Genomic DNA, 18,554 nt, shown 5'->3' on the forward strand with positions numbered 1-18,554 from the left:
AGAGGAGTGTGATGCCTTAAAATCTATATTATAAAAATTGTAATATAACTCACTACTACTTTTAGTTTGCTAAGCATCTTTGTATTAGATTCCTAAAATGCTGTGTAACATTTCCTGTCAAGAATGCCAAAGAAAATAATCAAAGAAATAATTTTCTGACAATTTCAAGTATAGAAAGGAAAAAAGCTGTTCTTTAAGGCATCGTAGGTGCACAAAAAATATTGCACTCATCATGTCACTGACCTTTACAATTTTATAATACCATCTAATTACAATATCTGGACATTACTTCATTGGTTACACCCATCCCCAAAACCGTCCTTCCCATCATCCCACCCTTTCCACACCTCCCAAATCTGAGTTGGTGGTCTCAAAATGGCAACCCCTTCCTCTCCACTTTAATCTTCCTCGTCCTCTGTGTCCTCCTTGGAACAGCTTCAAGGCTTCTGAGTAGTTTTGACTGGTTATATCAAGTGGTGTGCCCCTGTTATGTCTCATTTTGAGTACATTTCTACAGATAAGGTGTTTTTCCCCTTGCTAAAGTCTTTGTTGAAATTCATCAAGTGGTGTGTGGATATTTATGCAGATTGACAGTTGTCTCATGGGGTAAAGCTGGGTAGGATTTTGGGAGTTGTGTTGTCACAGTTCTGCATTCCAACGTGACCACCCCTGCTGCAGATGCACCTCTGCCCCTTAGTAAATTTTTCTCTGTGCTTTGGGAGACCCTTTTGACTGAGGAATGACTTTGTGCTCTTGGGTTACTTTTTAGTAACACTGAGTGTTACATCCTGCCACTATCTATTTTGTAAAAAATACTCCCAAGTTGGTTACTTTGTTGGTTGGAGCTCCCTTGAGTGGGTGACTGGTGCTGTTATGAAATCCACTCGCTTACGTCAGGGACGTGATGTGCGGTGCCCTCTTTGTGTTCGTGCTGCAGCTGTCAGGATTTATTATTGCTCCCAGCGTGGGGATGTTGGCAATGTGTGACACAGGCTTCGGGACACGCTCCTGCCTGAGGCTGCCCTGGGTGGAAAGTGAGCGGGGCAGATAAGGACTTTGCAGTTCGAGCACCATCTTTGGAAAGCTGCAAGAGATTCAGGTAACACTGACTGAAATGCGGTGCATGCCAGTGGTATTTCACTTGTCTGTGTCTTATACTCTAAATTATTTTGTATCCTTTGCTTTAAACAGCAAAACTGAGCTGTTCTGTGCTGTTTAGTTGTTTGTTGCACCCTTGAATGTGTATGTTAAACCCAGACAGGTTGCTATGTTGTTCAGTGTACCTCAAAGGATATTTTTAGAATGATGTAAAAAGCGTAGAGGATCACGAAATAAAAAGGCTTTCCCTTGTAGGGTGATTTTACTGTGTAATGTTGCTTGTCCTTTAGATTGCAAAAGGACTTATTGTTAACCATTTCTTTTGTCTTTTAATGGGAAGAAAATTTGTCTTTTTTTATATTTCTGAGGTAGACAACAAGCTATTGGATGTGTGTAGCATTTTCTGCTTAATGTCTCAGTAGTTTCTTATGCTACTTGTTATTCTGAAGATGCATATAAAGACTTCGAATCCCATTGAATCTCTTTTCCTTATCTAATGATATTGCTATAGCTAAGTTCATGTGCAGACACAAAAATAATGTCAATAATTTTGTTCTAGGTGTTACAGTAACATGTATAAACCTCCATAGTTATTTTTCACCTTCAAACAAGTTAATGACCGCTAGTATTGTAGTAGTAAAGTTAAACATTAAATGTATGTCTTTGGTAGGGTGAAGTCAAGAGGGCGTGGTGCATCCTCTCTAAAAGGAAAGGGCTTTTCCATACTGTCCTTTTTTCACCTGAAGTTTTGAGAGGAAAACCTGCCTAGGGCTTTGCACTGTGAGGAAGATTTCTTGATATTCAACAAATTTTTTTACTTTGGTTGTCCTTTTTTTTTTTTTTTTTCCCCAGCATATAGAGATATTCCTTCACCCACTGCCTTATTTAATTGCATTCCTATTGGGTCTTTAAACATGTGTAGATTATTAACTGTATACTGTCTATAATCATTCCAGCAAAAATCAGTTAAATCTGCACATAACAGTGTAAATTTAAAAATTAAATTAAAACTTCAAAAATTATCAAAGCACTGAGGTTTTTTTTTTTTTCTTCCTGTGGACTCAGTGTTCTTCTTAATTGTAAAATATCAAGAATTGGAGACCATTGATTCTGTCTACTTTTCTGCAGACATCAAAAAATGTATTTCCCTCTGTCATACTTTTCCTATTATTTTTTCCTCTTGAGTCTGTGTGTTCTGTGACTGTTTATATAGGCACATGTGCTTTCTGTTTAGCATGTTATTTGTAGATCCTGCTTCCTACTTATTCTCATCTGCAACTCTTAGTAATAGGTTATTTCCCTCTTTCCTTCCCTTCAAAGCCAATTTATTCAAAAAAGATTAGATCCTTTAGGTACAATTTTTCATGTCTTTCAGACACTTGTTGCTACATTTCCTTTCAATCCTTTAGGAGCCTGCAAACCCCGATTTTAGTTTATTCTAATTTTAAGATTTCATAAAATAGTTTAAAACATTTGTCAGAGCTCTTTATCTCTCTCATTTTTTAAAAAATCTGCTCTTTTGCCTCTTTGAGACTATAACAGTTGAACTAGTTTGCTTCTGGTTCTTTTATTCCTTGAATATTGATACTTATGTGTCTACATATTTTTATTATCTATTTAAGTAAATTCTAGCATAATGTATGTAAAAGGAATTTTCTTTTTTAATTAAGTGTTTGTGGGGAAAAAGAAATAAGGTACTTTAATTCAGGTAAGCTTGTGTTTCTCTGTCCCAGGGTTTGTGGCATAGTATGGATCTGACACCATCACAACATAATTATCTACAAAATGGTATGGTAAGAGAATTGGAAAGACAAGAAGGTAAAATGTTTCTTATTTCATTATTTTTCCTTTTTCACTTAAGAATATTGTTAAGTATAAGGAACAAAGTGTCTGGATGACAATGAACTATCTTCTCACTAATTTTTTCTGAAGAACTGTGTTTATACCACCTGTGCAGAAAATACAACGGATAGTGCTTTTGTATTCTAGCTATGCAGTAGGCGTTTTAAGTATGTTATACCTGCATACTCTTGATCTGGCAGTTTCCTACCAGTGCCTGGCATCTGTCCTCCAGCTACTTGCCTGTGACTGGTTCCAGGGAATGAAGCTGTGACTATGATCAAGCTATTCAGAGAGGTTTGTTTACAGGCTGTCAGTTAGGGAGAATTGGTTATTACAAGCTTGGTTTCTGTCTAGACAGTCTCAGACCTAATCTTTCCAAACCCTCAGGGGCTACTGACAGCTTTTCCTCCTCAGCACTTTCATGGCTGCACGCCTTTCAAGATCCTAAAGCATTTGTAAGTAGTCCCCTTTTTAGCAGTCACCAGGAGGAGACAAGGTTTTAGGGCAAGTGCATGTATTTTGGGGTGGAGTCTAATTATGTTCTACAGCTGAGTGTGAAAGGAAGAAGGGTTTAAAATGATTTTATTTTTCTTAATATTTTTGTTTAAAATCTCAGTGAGTTGTGGTCCATGTAGAGGCAGGCTTTTGGGTTTCTGCTTTTTCAAGAGAGTTCAGTGTGCAGTTTTGCTTTGCTACCTGTTCAGTGAGGCAAGGTGGAGCTTTGAGCATGACTGCAATACTTGAAATGAACTATTTGTTCATTGAAGCTAATGTTAGTTATTTCACTTTCAAATACTTTTTTTGGAGTACCTGAAAATGATGACCTTCTCTGAAAGCTGATGTTCCACAAGAGGATGGCTGATAGGGATTGGTATAGGTTGCTATTCTACAAAGCACCGCTCAAGTGTCCTAATTTGGAGATTTTCTTTAATGTAATTCCCTTTTGTGTAATTCTGATTAGAAGAAAGAGCTCAAGTTGATCCTATGCAATGAAGCATGATTATTAGGGAAAGAATTATCTAGAAGAATAAATGTTAAAGATAGATCTACTAAAGACTGAAATATTGATGACTGTCATTGTGTATTCCATAGTACACGAGAGCTGAGGTAAAGTTCCATAGTAATTTCTATGCTGCTGAAAGCTTCACTGTCTGATATAGATATTCTCTTCATGCAGGATTCAGGGCAGGGAACAGTGAGGCTGCAGGTAATTTCTTTAGGTTTTGAATTATGAAAATAAATTGAGTTCTAGGACATTAGGTCAATGTAAGCAAATTAGTCAGCAGAATATTTAGATCAAATGCAGAAATACATTCCACTTAGCTATCAGAGGAACTGTGTTGACAGCAATAACAGCTGGTTCTCTTCCATGTCTAGAAACACTATTTTAAGAGAATAAGGAGGCATGAATGGAAAATGGAATACCTTTACAGTTTCATTTGACACCATACTTTGGCATCTTAAATTCCACGCCAGGTTCTGGAAAGAAAGGGTGCTAAACCTGCTGTATGGAGATTTACCTGCTTGATCACTCTGAGCCTGTGCCTTTCCTATTCTCATCCTTTTTCTCTATTGCCTTCACGTTCCTATTTCATTATCTCACCTACCCAGTCTCAATATCTGTTTCTCAGGGTTCTTATTCCAGTTCAGCTTCTTTGCAAATTCCAGTCATGGGATCATAGAATCATGAAATGTTTTGGATTGGAAGGGAACTTAAAGACCATCCAGTTCCAACCCCTCTGCCATGGGCAGAGACACCTTCCACTAGACCAGGTTGCTCAGAGCCCCATTCATTCAGGTCATTAACACTTTCATGGATGGGACATCCACAGCTTCTCTGGGCAACCTGTTCCAGTGTCACACCACTCTCACAGTCTGAGCTCTTTATCTTTGGTGCCTTCCCCTTTGCTTCTTAATTAACTCATCATAAGTTCTTCAGTTTAAAACTCCTTATTTTTGTTCATGATTTCCATTACTACTTGTTCTCAGCTTACAGGTAGGTTCTCACCCAGTCTGATCTTTCCTCTTGTGTCTTTATCCAATCAGTTCTCCACATCCTCATCATTAGATATCTCCTTTCTTTCCTCACATAATTTCTCAGGATCATTAGCTTTAAGTCTCCTTGGCTAAATGTTTCTGAGATCAGATTGTAACACTCCCTTCCTAATCTTTTGGGACATTAAATTACTTTACTCCAATTACATTACATAAATTCACCCCAGAATAATTTTATGTCTGAGACAAAAAGAGGAGAACAAGTTTGCAAGGCATACTTGTTCTTGACAGTCCATCTTTGCACTTCACTTGGCCAGGGCTTAGTTTTTAATCCATAAATATCTGAGAAAATGCTGACCTGGTAACCTTCTAATAACTCCTGACACTTTAGAAGGGGCATGCTCCTTCTACTCACCCTGCTTGACAGATATCCTAATTGATGGCAATTCTTGCCACCATTTCTAATGTCTTGGTGAAGCCCAGAAAGGTGCCTTAAACAGGACATACTTGGAATGGAGCAAAGTGAGAATCAGCCTAACCCCGTAAATTAGAAATTAAGATATTCATCTGGGAAGAGGAGTGAGGTAGCAAGCATCTCATTCCTATTTCCTGGGTGACTTCTAAGGATACTTCTTCTCTTTCTCGTTTCCTTCCCTGCTGACACTTTTCCACTGACTTCAGAGACCTTGCTATAAACTGTGAAAAATGTCCTGGGACCTGAGCATGGAGCCTAAGCCTGCCTTTTCACAGCTGAGTGCCCAATTTGTCATTGGGCTTTTCCTTGCTTGTTGTCCTTCTGGCATGATTCTTGCAATCCTGTTTTTCTGATGGCCCACCTCTGGTGGTGATGGAGGGGAAGGGAAGCACCTGGTTCTGTAGGATGGCTAGAACACACCCCTTGTGTGAGTGAGTTGGGAATTTGAATTCTTCTGAGGAAGATCCAGCACTCAGTTCCTCCATTTTCTGATTCCTCAGTGACTGAACCATTCTCTATATAGTGGACTTTGCAATTAAAAGAGCTAGTTTAATAATAAGATCATTTATACTATATAGAAATGACACTTTTGCAATATCTTCTCACACCATCTGACTTTTCTTTCACCTTCCTTCTTTTCATTTTTATTCTTGACTCTTTGCTTTGAATTCTACTTCTATCTTAAGAACCCCCCCAAAAAAAACCCAAACCAAAAATAAATGAACCCAAAACCAACCAAAAACCAAAATCATAAACAAACATATAATCTCTTACATTAATTCTCATCCTAAAAGCAGTAACACCTACACACAAACCCCCAACTCATAGAAGTCACACCATTCTTACAGTAAGTTATCTCTCAGCTCTTTTGTTTGAAAGTGGAAGCATTCAAGTACTCTAGTAAACATCAGTAAAAATTCATTAATTTAACACTTCTCTGTTCCTTTTCTCTCCCCACAACAAGTAGACATTGCTAAGCTCAAGTGGAAACTTCTTGTGTATGGATAGAGCAGAAGTTGGAGGCAACACTCAACAAATAAATCAAAGCATACATTAACTCTATAGAGAACTCTGCAACTTATTCATCCCTCTCAGTCATGTGCACATCTTTCCTATTTTCACTTCTCTAGTCTTTGTAGTAGCTGCATTTTGACAAAAATTAATATTTTTCAACTGCTACCTGAGAAAGGAAGTATGGTTGCATAGATTGGTGTTTTTAGTTTACTTTCAGGTCCTTTATTCAAAGATACATTTTAGAAACCCAGAATTATTGGTAGGTGAAAACTGATGGCATTTTCTTGAGTCTCTTCCTATCCATCAGGAAGTTGGTTGCCTTTTATAAAAAACATTAAACTATCTAATTTAAGGTTACAGTCTTTTGTAGTCAAAGTCAAATAATTTAGTTATTTTTAGAGATTAAATAGCTGCAGAGCCTTGACCTGAAGGTGTTTTGAATGACAGACAAACATGATGAAGTAATGGGGGAAGTACTTCACACATTAGAATTCGTTATGTGTCCCTGAGATGGACACTACAATACTTCTATTTTCAGCCTTTTAATCGATTTTAAATGGCCTGTGACTTGGATAGGACTGGGATATCAGTGGTGTAAATTTCAAATTTACAAGTGCCTCTCAAGCCTGGGTAAATACATAGACTGGATACTGTTAGCATACCCCTCTTCAGTTCTTGTGTCCTCATGCTCTGAGCTAAGTGCATTTTGTCTTTTGACTGAGAAGAGGCTGCCTGTGGTGGCAGTTTTGTATTTCTACATTTCAAAGTATAAAATTTCAAGTATTATCTTACCGTGACGTAGTATCTCAGATTAATCAATATAATACACCTCTTCATTTCCATCACTTCAGCAGGTTGAACTTGTAACGAATGTACTGGAATACTAACACTTACACGATGATCTCTCTTTTTGTAGGTAGGGATGAAATAAGAAAAAATTTAACTGTCATTTAGACAAGTACTGTAATGATACTGAGCTTTATATTCTTAGAAAGGTATAGGTTACATCTGGCTTCTGTGAAGTCAAGGGCATGATTACATTTCCCTCCTAACTCCTTCCTTTAAGGGTCCTCAGGCTAGAATGGAATGAAATAGAAATAAGTGAAATGAAATAAAGATACTAAAGGGATACCACCTGAAATTTAGGGACTATTTTGTGATTCAGGGTTGTGTGTGTTTCCATGGAGCCATATGTAATGCTTGCAGGACCAGGGCTCTGATCCAGAGATATCAGTAGCTCAGTAAAAATTCTGAGATGCCAGTCCCTCAGTGTTGGGACCTTTATGTTATTTTTGGGGTAAATTTGGTCTGAGCCATTGGAAATACCCTCATGGATTCATAGGAATACCTTCTGATGATTTCTATCAGTAGAGTAATGCAACTCTTCTCCAGTCATCTCTTACAGAAATACTGGCAGATTTGTTCCCTCACTGATCTTTCTGCAGGTATCCTCTTGACTTTGGGATATATAGATAGCTATTTCATACATATATATATATATATATGCTATGTGCGTTATTCATATTATGTCTACATGATATATATAAAATACGTCTTAAATACTTAGTTTATATGACTCCAGTCCCATGTGTCCAGAGTGGGGGGATCTAGAGAGTACTGGCTGTTACAAACTCTTGGAACTCTTTTGCATTATTCAATCAGTAATATCAGCACAGGTAGCCCGCCTGTGTTTATCAGGCCCTGATGCAATTGCTGAGAAGCCACAGAGGAACCATGTATGTCTTCACAGGTGTTAATACACGGTGTTAAAATACTTGTAAGTACAAATATAAATGGTACATTTTAAATCTAAACCCTACAGGTGAGATTATACTGCTTCTGAAGTAGGGAGAATATGTTGCTGTAGGGCTGAACTTTGTCAGGTCAAGTTCATGCTAAAGTCTTGAATTTCATTCCTTTTGCCAGTTGGAGAAGATCCATCAAAGCAGGAGAGAAGCAGAGATGACTGGATCTTATTTCCTTGTGACCTTGGGCTGTGGCACCATTTGACCTCAAAAGATTAAGTAGGGTCAGGGAAGCACTTGAAAGAGGCTAATATGTATTTTTTGTCCTCTAGGCTGTTTTGATGAATCCATGGTTGAAACTATTGTTTCTGAATTAATGCTGTTCTAATCCACTAGCAAAGTACTTGGAATATGTTTTTTTACTCTGTGTGCTATTTGTGAATGAGTCTGAAAATGGAGATATTGACTGATAGTATCTTCTTAATAGCTTTCATGTGTAAGGGTCGTTTTACTTTTTTAGCCACATTTTAATTCAGGTGTTTAGGCAGTGGTAACTTTTTTTTTTTTAATGCAATTTTAATTTAGCCTCCTTGTCTTTGCTGTTTTCCCTGCATTTTAAATGCTGTTTTCCAGTGCCTATTTCTGCTCCCTTTTCATTCTGTGGAGAATGCAATAATGTAGGCAATATCATTAGTTATGCAAAGAGAGATTTCACGTATGATATTAATTGATGGATACTTAACTGTATTTTAAGGTTACCATTTCCTGGTGGAGCTATATACTTCTAGGCATGATTTTATGTGACAAGTGGTGTCCAGGGAACAGCTGATCATGTAGCTAGTTTCTAAACAGGTACTATTTCTACTCATTCTAAGCAAAAAGTGTGCAGATTGAGACAGCCTTCTGCATTGTTAAAGAAAAAATGCTGCAGTTTGCAACTTTTTTAATTCTAACTTGGTCTGTCTCCTGTTATTTTCTTCTGCCTTTCCTTCCCCACTTGAAGGACTTCTCCAGGTCTGTCTCAGCAGAACTCACATCCTTTTCTTTCTTTAAGTTCTGTTGTAACAAGACAATGAAAGTCACATTTTAACATTTGGCATGTGTCAGCAAAATCCTCTGGCTCCCTACACAAGATTTTGCAGCTTGACACAAGTTTCTCTAACTAACCTGCCACTGACTTCACAACTCCAGTCTTCCACATGATTTAGTATGTCTCTTTGGAAAACTGTGTTTGCATTTCAGTTGTAATAATGGTGATTGCTTTGCCTTTGAGAATGATGCTTTTTTTCTTATGATGTGGTTGATAGAGTGCAAGATTTTGTCAGCAGTACCTGAGTTTTTGCCCTCAGCCCTGATATTGACGTAAAATGCAGGGACTTCAAAGAACACTCTCCAAAGATTTTTAACTCCAAAGATAGACTTCTATAATAAACAATATTTTATCTGAAGTATTTCAAAGAACACTATGAGAAATTAGCCTATTAGGCAAAAAGTCTTAAGCAACTTAAAGAGATTAAAATTCTATTTCTTGAAGAATTTCAACATCTGTAGGTGGTAACTTTTTTCTGAACACAGGTTCAAGACCACAGGAGTGCTATCTGTTTCACTAAGAAAAACTATCTCAATTTCTGTGTTACCTGAACAGGATCAGACTGCTTTGTCTTAATGTAAATGTGGTTCTAGCACTTGAAACTTCAGTGGTTTCTGTGTATGTATGCTCATACAAATAGATGAATATGCTGAAGAACATCATTGTATATATATACCACTTTCATGCCTCTCCACATCACAGAAGAGGAGTGAGAGCAAACCTACCTGGTCAAGCACAGGCAGATGAAGAGGAGAGGATCCAGTCCTAGCAGACCTTTAAGTTCTGATATTAACAGACTTTAAGTTCAATATGGGTGCTCGAGTAGTATTGCTGGAAATGCTCATTATGCACTTCCATACGTAAAAGAATTGACAAACAAGTCATTCAAGCCTCCTCTCTTGTCTGATCCTATTGTACTGATGAGTCATTTTTCTTGTCTTAAAATGTCATTAGAATCCATTCATTGAGTCATAATTTCAGGGTTTTTTTTCTGAACAAAATAAAATGAACTAACACAGAGACAAACACTTCCAGGAACATAACACCCTTTTGGATTTTTACATCTGTTACCAAGAAACTAGTTTGATCAAAGTACCAGCAGAATTTTCTAAATATTTTCGGGTATTAGAAGACTTCATCTCATTTGGATTTTACTTAATCTTACAATAATTTTTGTGTCACTTGACAGATTTTCCACTAGCTCTTTATTCTTCTGTTCTGACTGCTCTGAAGGCAGTTACAGAAAAATAAACTTCTTTCCTTTTGTGCAATCCTACAAGAATTTATTTTGAAAGATATAAGGCAGCAAACAGAGAAGTGTCTTTTGCAGTATGAGTGTCTTTTGCAGTGTGTAAACTTGTCTGAAGGAAAGTGAATCTGACTAAAAGTCTACACTCCTTATTTCGTCAGCACTCTTCATCAGGATCATTAGCATCCTGGTCCTGATGAAGTTTCTCATTAGGGTTTTAAAGCCTGTTTAACATATGATAACTCTGAAACAGATACTCTTTTTGATTCTTCACAATACTAATATCATCTTAAGGGAAAATAATTAAAAAAAAAATCGTGTAAGCTTCTCCAGGTAACTCACCTGTAGGATTACCAGAAGGATAAGATGGGCAAAAATTTCAGTGGTGTTATTAATCAGAAGATTGGGGAATTTTCTTTTAGGAGTGCTGACAGTTTAGTTCAGGAAGGGAGCAGTGGCCTAAAAATTCTGTTGGTATAGGTGCTACACAAGCCTGAAGTAGAAGGTTTGCTGATCACGTAGGGAATAGGTGGGAAATGTTTATTAAGCTCTAGAGGGGTAGCTGCAACACTGCTAAAGTTTTATAGATCTTCTGGCAGAAGCTTTGTAAGTTAAGGCTTAATAAGTTACCAGCTTCTCAACAAAATTGGATCCAAAACTGATGTCAGGGGAGGAAGAATCAAGAAAAATGGCTGTAATTGAGAAGTAATAGAAGGAATAGCTTTTACTTCCACAGCTAGTAATGATCACAGAACAAGATCAGACTGCTCTAAGCAATAGGAGAAGATTAAAAGCAGGCTGTATCTGGTATTCTTGGAAACTGGATGATATATTAAATGCACTTATGATATGAGTAATAAGATAGCTTTATGATATTTCTTTTATATATATATATAAAAATTAATTTTGCCCTGAAGCAGCATTTCTCTGACAATTAATTTGTGTTTGTCAAGAGCTCCCTGATTACAGGCACAATGACTCATGTGTTTTCTCTCAGCTTAACGTTAGAGGCTTGAAGAAGATGTAATGGGCTGACACATACTACTTGTTTCCTAACATCTTAAAATACCAGAGTTTCAGTGTTGAGCATTTTATTTTAGTTATCTTTATAAAATTTTTAAAAAACTGTGTTTTTTCCCAGTAGTATATGTGTTGCATTATTTTTAAGTTTGCTGTATCCCACAATTAGGGTTCTACCCCCACAATAAATTCTTGGAGTACTGTGGTTGGTTAGTTGTTTTTGTTGAGTTTTTGTGTCTTAGGGTCAACATACTAAGACTGAACACTTTTGCTTCTTATTCCTTATTTGTTGCTATTTTCTAGTTTCTCTGATGCTTAAACTTGCGTTACAAGCTTAAAGCACTGGCTAATGAGCCTGAGCATCTTCCTGATATATTTTTGTTTGGTACCATCTTTTTCTTGGTTCACTCCTGCTTTTGTTCCTTGGGACTTGTATCACAGGGAAGAGAGAGAGACTTTGTCAATATGTTAGCAAGAAAATTACTGAGGCATATGGCAAAACAAGTGACAACACTTGTGGCTGTCATGTCCTGTGACTTCAATGATTTGAGGGAGAAGAAAATGTGAAGAATCTTTGGTAGCCCAATGTATTTTATGCTGATGAAAGCATAAATGTTTTCATTTTTAACAGCAATTGGGCCTGCAATTTCTGTGCAGATCCTGATATTGATATCTGTTACTTTGAGGGGGACTGCAGGCTCGATACAGGAAACTCTGCTTTGGACAAGGTGGTAACCCAGTTATCTAAATCTCTAGCATGCTTTCAGAAGGTGTAGCTTGTAAACATGTTTTGCTTTAGCTGATTTGCCAACAGATCATAGTTGGCACTGACAGCAAAATTCCTGTGAAAACTTGGAATGAATCTAAACTTTGCTGAGAAAATAGTCTAGATCACTTACATATTTCTTTTCCTAACATTGTGGTGCCGCTTTCTGTGATGATGGCAAAACTGAAATTAGCTTGGTATGCAGCTAAAAAAGAATGAATTGTCTCCTGTTAGAAGAGTTATCCAGGATTATGTTAGCTATCATAAATATCCTTTTCTTAGCAACAGGGAGGGCATTCAGGATGTCAAGCCAACTGGAAAAAATACCTCTGACAGGGCTCTGTTGGGGTGGGTGGATAAGCTTTCCTGATAACACTGGTGCTTGCACTCCTGTCTGTCATAATTTGCGTTGCTAGGATCTGTTTCACAAGTTTTGTGACAGACATATATGATACTCTGGCTCCTTTTGTTTACTGTCAAAAAGAACCATAATGTGGGGAAAGTGAACAGCAAAAGGATATGGAAGATAATGAAAAATTTGGGCACGTAAGAGTGTGGTACCTATACTAGGGCAGCTGTTCTTGAAGGGAAAAAGAAGTTTAAAAATTTCCTTTAGACTGCTGAAAGGAAAAACAATGTATGGTGATATTCCCCTTCTTTAATTTTTATGAACTTAGCTGTTTCAGCAAAATAGAAAAGAAATTACTTAGTCATAAAATGTAAAACTTCAAATAGAATTCAGGAGAATTGCCATGTATCATGCAAACCATTAGTGGTGAAATGTATTTTTATTTACAGATGTAATTCATGTTCTTGCTTCCAGATCAACTTTTCAATATGAATTGGTGGTTTCATTATCAGTCCACTCAACCTGTTTGACTTCTTATACTTTTTCTTCCAGGGGAAAAAGAGGATGAACAGATAGTTGCAGAAATCATGAAGAGACGTTTTTTTCCTACTCTTATAAGTCATAAGACCTGGGAAGGCTTTCACTTTGCTGGCCATGAGATAAGAATTACAGAAGCCACTGATTGTTACGGGGCAGTCGTCTGGCCATCGGTACAATATTTTTGCAGTATTGTTATTTTTTATTTTTGGAGTCTTCTAGAGCTTTTTAATTTATTTTATATAATAAGTATGTTTTATTATATGTTGTAAATCCAAAGAAATAATTCTGTGCTTCTCTGTCTCTGTTCTGGAAATCCCAAACCTGAATTTAACCTTTTTTTGTTTAAATTTGTGATTCTGAAAGCTGAGATGGTATTTCTTCTTTGTGCCCCAGTCATATAAGGTGTATGATCTTGTGTCCTCTCCTCATTTACCAGTAACTTTTGATCCTATTAGGCAATTCTAAGCATATTTTGAAGGAAATACGGCAGTTTTATGCTTATTGCATTTCTGTACATTTTATAAATACAGATGGCTGTGTATCAGGCAGATCCAGGTTGTAGAAACAACTATGCTACAAGCTCACAAGATATTAGCACTCATAGAAGCTACTCAGCCTACTCATGTAAGAAACAAATTTACCTTATAAATACATAGACATGGGAAAAGGAGCTTTCAGTTTCTTAAGCAGCCAGAAATCTAGTGAGAGAGAACCGTTGTCCTTGGCAACCATGAGCACATCCGCCATACAAGGAGCCTTCTTCAAGGTCTTGAATCGGTACAGTGTAGCTAACTGACTGTTTGAAAATAATTAAGACTGAAAGAAACCACCAGAAGGTGCTACAATGAACCATTGGCACTTGTGGCTTTCAGGGAACAGTCCCTGTAGGAGAGACCCAGGAGGCTCCATTTCTGTCCCAACTGTATGAGCCTCCTAGGTTCATTCAGCTGTGATATTCCTTGTTTTAGGAGACCTGGACAAATAATCTATATGGTATGTTTTAGTGATCTCAGTGCACATCCTCATGGAAAGTTTGGCTGAGTGCCGATTATTCTCATAGAGTGAGTGATGGGCTTCCTTTTTTGGAAGGGCTTAGCGAGTTTCGCTGTGTGTAAGGAAGACAACCTTTCCATCTGTGTTTCTTAATGTTCTCCTTTCCTCTTGATCTAGCTTTACTTGAACTCTTCTGAAAAATGTCAGCCATATCTGTCTAGAGGGGAGAAACTTTAACAAAAACAAAGTTTCTGTATGTTTCATGGAAAGGCAGAACTCTCAGATATTTTGATTCTGCTAGCTGGTTTCTACAGCAGAACAGGGCAAAACTCTGAGGGAAGGAATTATAGGAGTTTAGGGAATAACAGGAAATCCTAATACAATGTGCCAAATATCATTCAAATATCAGATCCAATCTATAGGAACCTGATTTTAATTAGTCCTGGTTCTCACAGACTTATTCCTTTACCAAAATTCACATTACCTACTCTTTTATGGTCTGAATTAAGAGGTAGAAAACAAAAACTTTGTTTGAATTTCCAGAATGTTAACACTGGGTCAACAGTCCTGTTCCTTCTTAATTAGTTAAAAGCAAAACTAAGAGTGTAATTTTATTGTGCCAGACCAAGCCACTAATGATTGCCTTTCCAAATGGTCATCTGTATTGCAAGGGGATGTGGGAACCATCATATATATTTGTCAGTGGAGACTATATAATTATCATAGTCTGGGCAAAAATATGGGAGGCAAGCTCAAAACTATATTTGCCAGAGATGTAAAATTAACAATTTCTATTTCAACAGTGAACTAAAATTCATTGATTAGTGTGAGACAAGGCAGATAAGCTGAAGGGGCTTCTCAATTTATAAATACATGTGCAAGGAGTCTGTTGTAGAGGGCTCTTTGTGGCTATATTTGCTATGAAAGCTTGCTAAGCTTAACAAGGTAAGGACATAGAAACTGAAAACAAACTGAACTGGAAGAAAAGGGGCTAAATCTATTCATTCCTTTTGAATCATTATGATAATTAATTGTTTTTAGATATAATTTACTCTTGGAAGAACTTAACAAGGGTTGTTGTGGATTTTCTCTCACAAGCAGTCCTAATATCAAGATGCCTTTGTGAAGGGCACCTTTAAATCAATCAGAAATTCCAGTTATAAGCAGGATTTGCTGACTGTAATTTTACAGCTCATGTAAGATTATCTAATTGCAATTGTTTCCTCTGGTTGTAATAATTTACAAGCCTGTATGGTTGCATGTTGTGGCATTTATTTTGTGACCTATACGGCTCAAAGATCATAGTGAATTGTGATCCTTTAGGGATAGTGCTTACATGAATATTGCTCATTTGAGCAGACAACAGGTTTTTTGCATGCTTTTGAATGACAATGCATATTTAGTGAAGGGGTTTATTTCATTAATTTATTCAGTATGTTCATGGATTTCCTCCACTACAGGCTCTTGTTCTGTGTTATTTTTTGGAAACTAATTCTAAAAAATATAATTTGGTTGACAAAAATGTGATTGAAATTGGAGCTGGAACTGGGTTGGTCTCCATAGTAGCCAGCTTACTGGGTGAGTATATGCCATTGCTCTTATGCTCCTAGAAGTATCTCTCAGATGAATAGTGCAGGACAAAGGAAGTTGCTTAGTTCTTCTAAATGACTGTTGTTTGAGAGCTTCCCAGACCAAGGAACAGTAAATTCTAAAAGGCATGTTTGGAAACATCCTTTGTTACTTCTCTTTCTGAGAGTATATTGATGCAATAAAGCAGTAAATGTATTGTCATTAACTGTGTTAAACAGAGGACCAAAATAAGAAATTAGTGGCTTCACAGGATGTCAGTTGGGGCCAGATGTAGGTATGAGCAATGCATCCCCTTCCCTTGACCAAACAGCTCTTGGATGCCAGGTCACTTTCTATCCATTTGTGTTTCATTATTTTCCTTCAGCAACTTGATTTTCCTGCTAAAGACACTGTTGTGTTTTCTCTCATGGTAGCGTGTTCTTTCTCAAGAGTATTCCAGGTCAGTGGCATCTGCATTTTAATGGAACTTTAGCTTTCTGTAGTCTGAGAAATCTTCTTTCTATGTGAAAAGGAAAGAACCTGAAACAATGCTTAAATCTCATGCTGACTTCTTGGAGTCAGTAACTGGCATTCCTTGATCCTTACCTGGTCACTGTACTTTTAACCAATATGATATCAAGATACAGTAAGTATCTAATTTCTCCCCACCAGCTGCATTTAGATGGCAATCTGTAGAATAGAACTATGATGAACCAAGTATTTATTTCAAGCACAGTGTCTAAGAGTTATTGGGAGCATTTGTATTGTTCTGTTACCCTCAGTGAGAGCTATCTGATGAAACTGGTTCCTTGTGCAGTGGCTTTTGTGAATGGACTTTTAGTCAAGTCTTGAAGTATATTAAAATATTCCATTTGTTCTCTCCATGTTACAGGTGCCCTTGTGACTGCCACAGATTTGCCAGAATTACTGGGAAACCTTCAGCACAATGTTCTTCACAATACAAAGCTGAAAAGCAAGCACCAGCCTTGTGTTAAGGAATTGTCTTGGGGAATTGATCTGGAAAAGAACTTTCCTAGGTCTTCCTGTCACTTTGACTACATTATGGCTGCTGATGTAGTTTACCACCATCCCTTCCTGAATGAACTCCTCCTAACTTTTGATCACTTGTGCAAGAATGATACAGTTATTCTGTGGGCTATGAAATTTAGGTTGAAGGAAGAGAACCAATTTGTGGACAGATTTCAGACACTGTTTGACTTAGAGATGGTTTCTAATTTCCCCAGTTTGAACATAGCCTTGTATAAAGCAATGAGGAAAGGCAGGATGAAAGCCAGCCTTCCAAAGTGGTCTGAAAGTGAGATATAGGAAGGTGACAGTTTCAACTGTTCTGCAGCTTGTTCTCTTTTTAATAATTTCCATGTTTCTGCTAACATCTACATGAATGACACTTTTAGAGGTAGCTAAAGCAAAGCATCTGATTCCTGATGCCTCCCTAACAAATTGCTAAATTCAATTTGCTGATAGTTTTATACACAGAAGAGATGTATTTTTGACATTTTCTTGACTTTTATGTGCTAAGCTGACAACTCTAATAACTTTCACTAGTCTTACCATTATTGTTATGGGTCATGTACTGAATATTTCCAAAAGCTTTTGGTTATAGCTTTGAGTGGTGTCTTATGTGATCAACCAATCATTTAAAACTCAAGACTATCATGAATCCTTGTATTTAAAATTTGGAGTGTTAAATCTGATCTTTTCCCATTCTCACTCTCATGTTAATCCTCCCTTGGAACACCCTTAATAGGATGTTAAATTAGCTGAGAAAAACCTCCACCTATATTGTCATGATACAGGGGTAGAATATATTAGTTACTCTTTGATTTAATGATTGTACTTCCGTTTTTTATTTAGATTCAGAGATTCTTCATCAGCTGCACACTTGAGGGAGTTAAATGTTTTGTCGCTTGAACAAGTGCTCAATATGTAAGCTGTATAAGAAGAGTACAGCACATGGCCAGCTGTCCTTTTCAAAGACCTTAGATTCTTGGACGTCTGCTCCCCCAAAAATAGACAGTTATCTGGCCCTCGGGGAACAACAATGGAAAAATGACAGTGGCCATGAAGGGAGGAACTTTGCATTGCCAGCTGCTGGTGGCTGGAGGTAGAAAACTAAACCAGCCTGTCATAGTGTGGCTGAGGCATGGACAGGCTTGGATATTTGTTTGGTTTTGTAATATGGACAAATTATTTTCCTCCTAGTCCTCAGGACTGTGTGCTTCTGCTTACAGTGCCCTGTCCAATAATTTTCTTATGGGGAGATTAATAAAATTATTCTTTTCACATATCATATTTTCTGATTCTGTTTGATTTTGAGACCTTCAGTTTCCTTGCAGGCTAGAGAAGAGCACTTTATCACCTCTGCTGTAGCAGTCAATTGCCCTAGCAATATGAAGGCTCCGGGCACTGTCAGTCTTTAACTTTTTAGCACCTATTTGTACTTTCTCAAAGTGTATTTTATGTATTGTAGGTTTGAGCACTTTTTTTGTTGTTGATTTCCAGAGCATACTAGTGTTTATACCTCTGATTGGGGCAGATGCATGTTACTTATTTCCTTTGCTGCCTGGAGCAAGTATGAGGCAGAACTGTAGTAAATGGCTGGTACAACTGGGATGTATTTTTATTCCCAGCTGAACATTTGGTTTTCTTGGGACTAAGGTGCCCAGTGTTAGAGAAGAAGGGTTGCAGAGAGGAAAGGTAGAGCTGCCAAGCTTTTCCAGTGGGAGCTGGGTATATTATGTGTGAAAGGAGGTGGTGAAGAGAATTTTCAGGGAGAGCAGATGAGGAT

General features: G+C 37.4%; 1 protein-coding gene across 1 annotated transcript; it reads left to right on the top strand.

Annotated features, from left to right (window-relative positions):
• Positions 1-184: 184 nt before the first annotated feature.
• On the top strand, positions 185-18,121 carry LOC126648759 (protein-lysine methyltransferase METTL21E-like). The gene is made up of 5 exons (XM_050332199.1): positions 185-1,099; positions 2,832-2,916; positions 13,196-13,353; positions 15,637-15,754; positions 16,638-18,121. The coding sequence occupies exons 2-5, from the start codon at positions 2,847-2,849 to the stop codon at positions 17,069-17,071; spliced, it is 780 nt and encodes a 259-aa protein (XP_050188156.1). The 5' UTR covers positions 185-1,099; positions 2,832-2,846; the 3' UTR covers positions 17,072-18,121.
• Positions 18,122-18,554: the final 433 nt, after the last annotated feature.

Source organism: Myiozetetes cayanensis, unplaced genomic scaffold (genome assembly GCF_022539395.1).
Source record: "Myiozetetes cayanensis isolate MyiCay16 unplaced genomic scaffold, myiCay2020 scf5-8, whole genome shotgun sequence".
Lineage (NCBI taxonomy): Eukaryota > Metazoa > Chordata > Aves > Passeriformes > Tyrannidae > Myiozetetes > Myiozetetes cayanensis.

What these genes read in the sequence shown, in the direction of transcription:
- LOC126648759 (XM_050332199.1), top strand. Translation starts at nt 2,847, where the DNA reads ATGGATCTGACACCATCACAACATAATTATCTACAAAATGGTATGGTA. An exon ending in GGGCAGTCGTCTGGCCATCG is followed by an intron (nt 13,354 to 15,636) that starts GTACAATATTTT and finishes CCTCCACTACAG; the next exon opens with GCTCTTGTTCTGTGTTATTT. An exon ending in CATAGTAGCCAGCTTACTGG is followed by an intron (nt 15,755 to 16,637) that starts GTGAGTATATGC and finishes TCCATGTTACAG; the next exon opens with GTGCCCTTGTGACTGCCACA.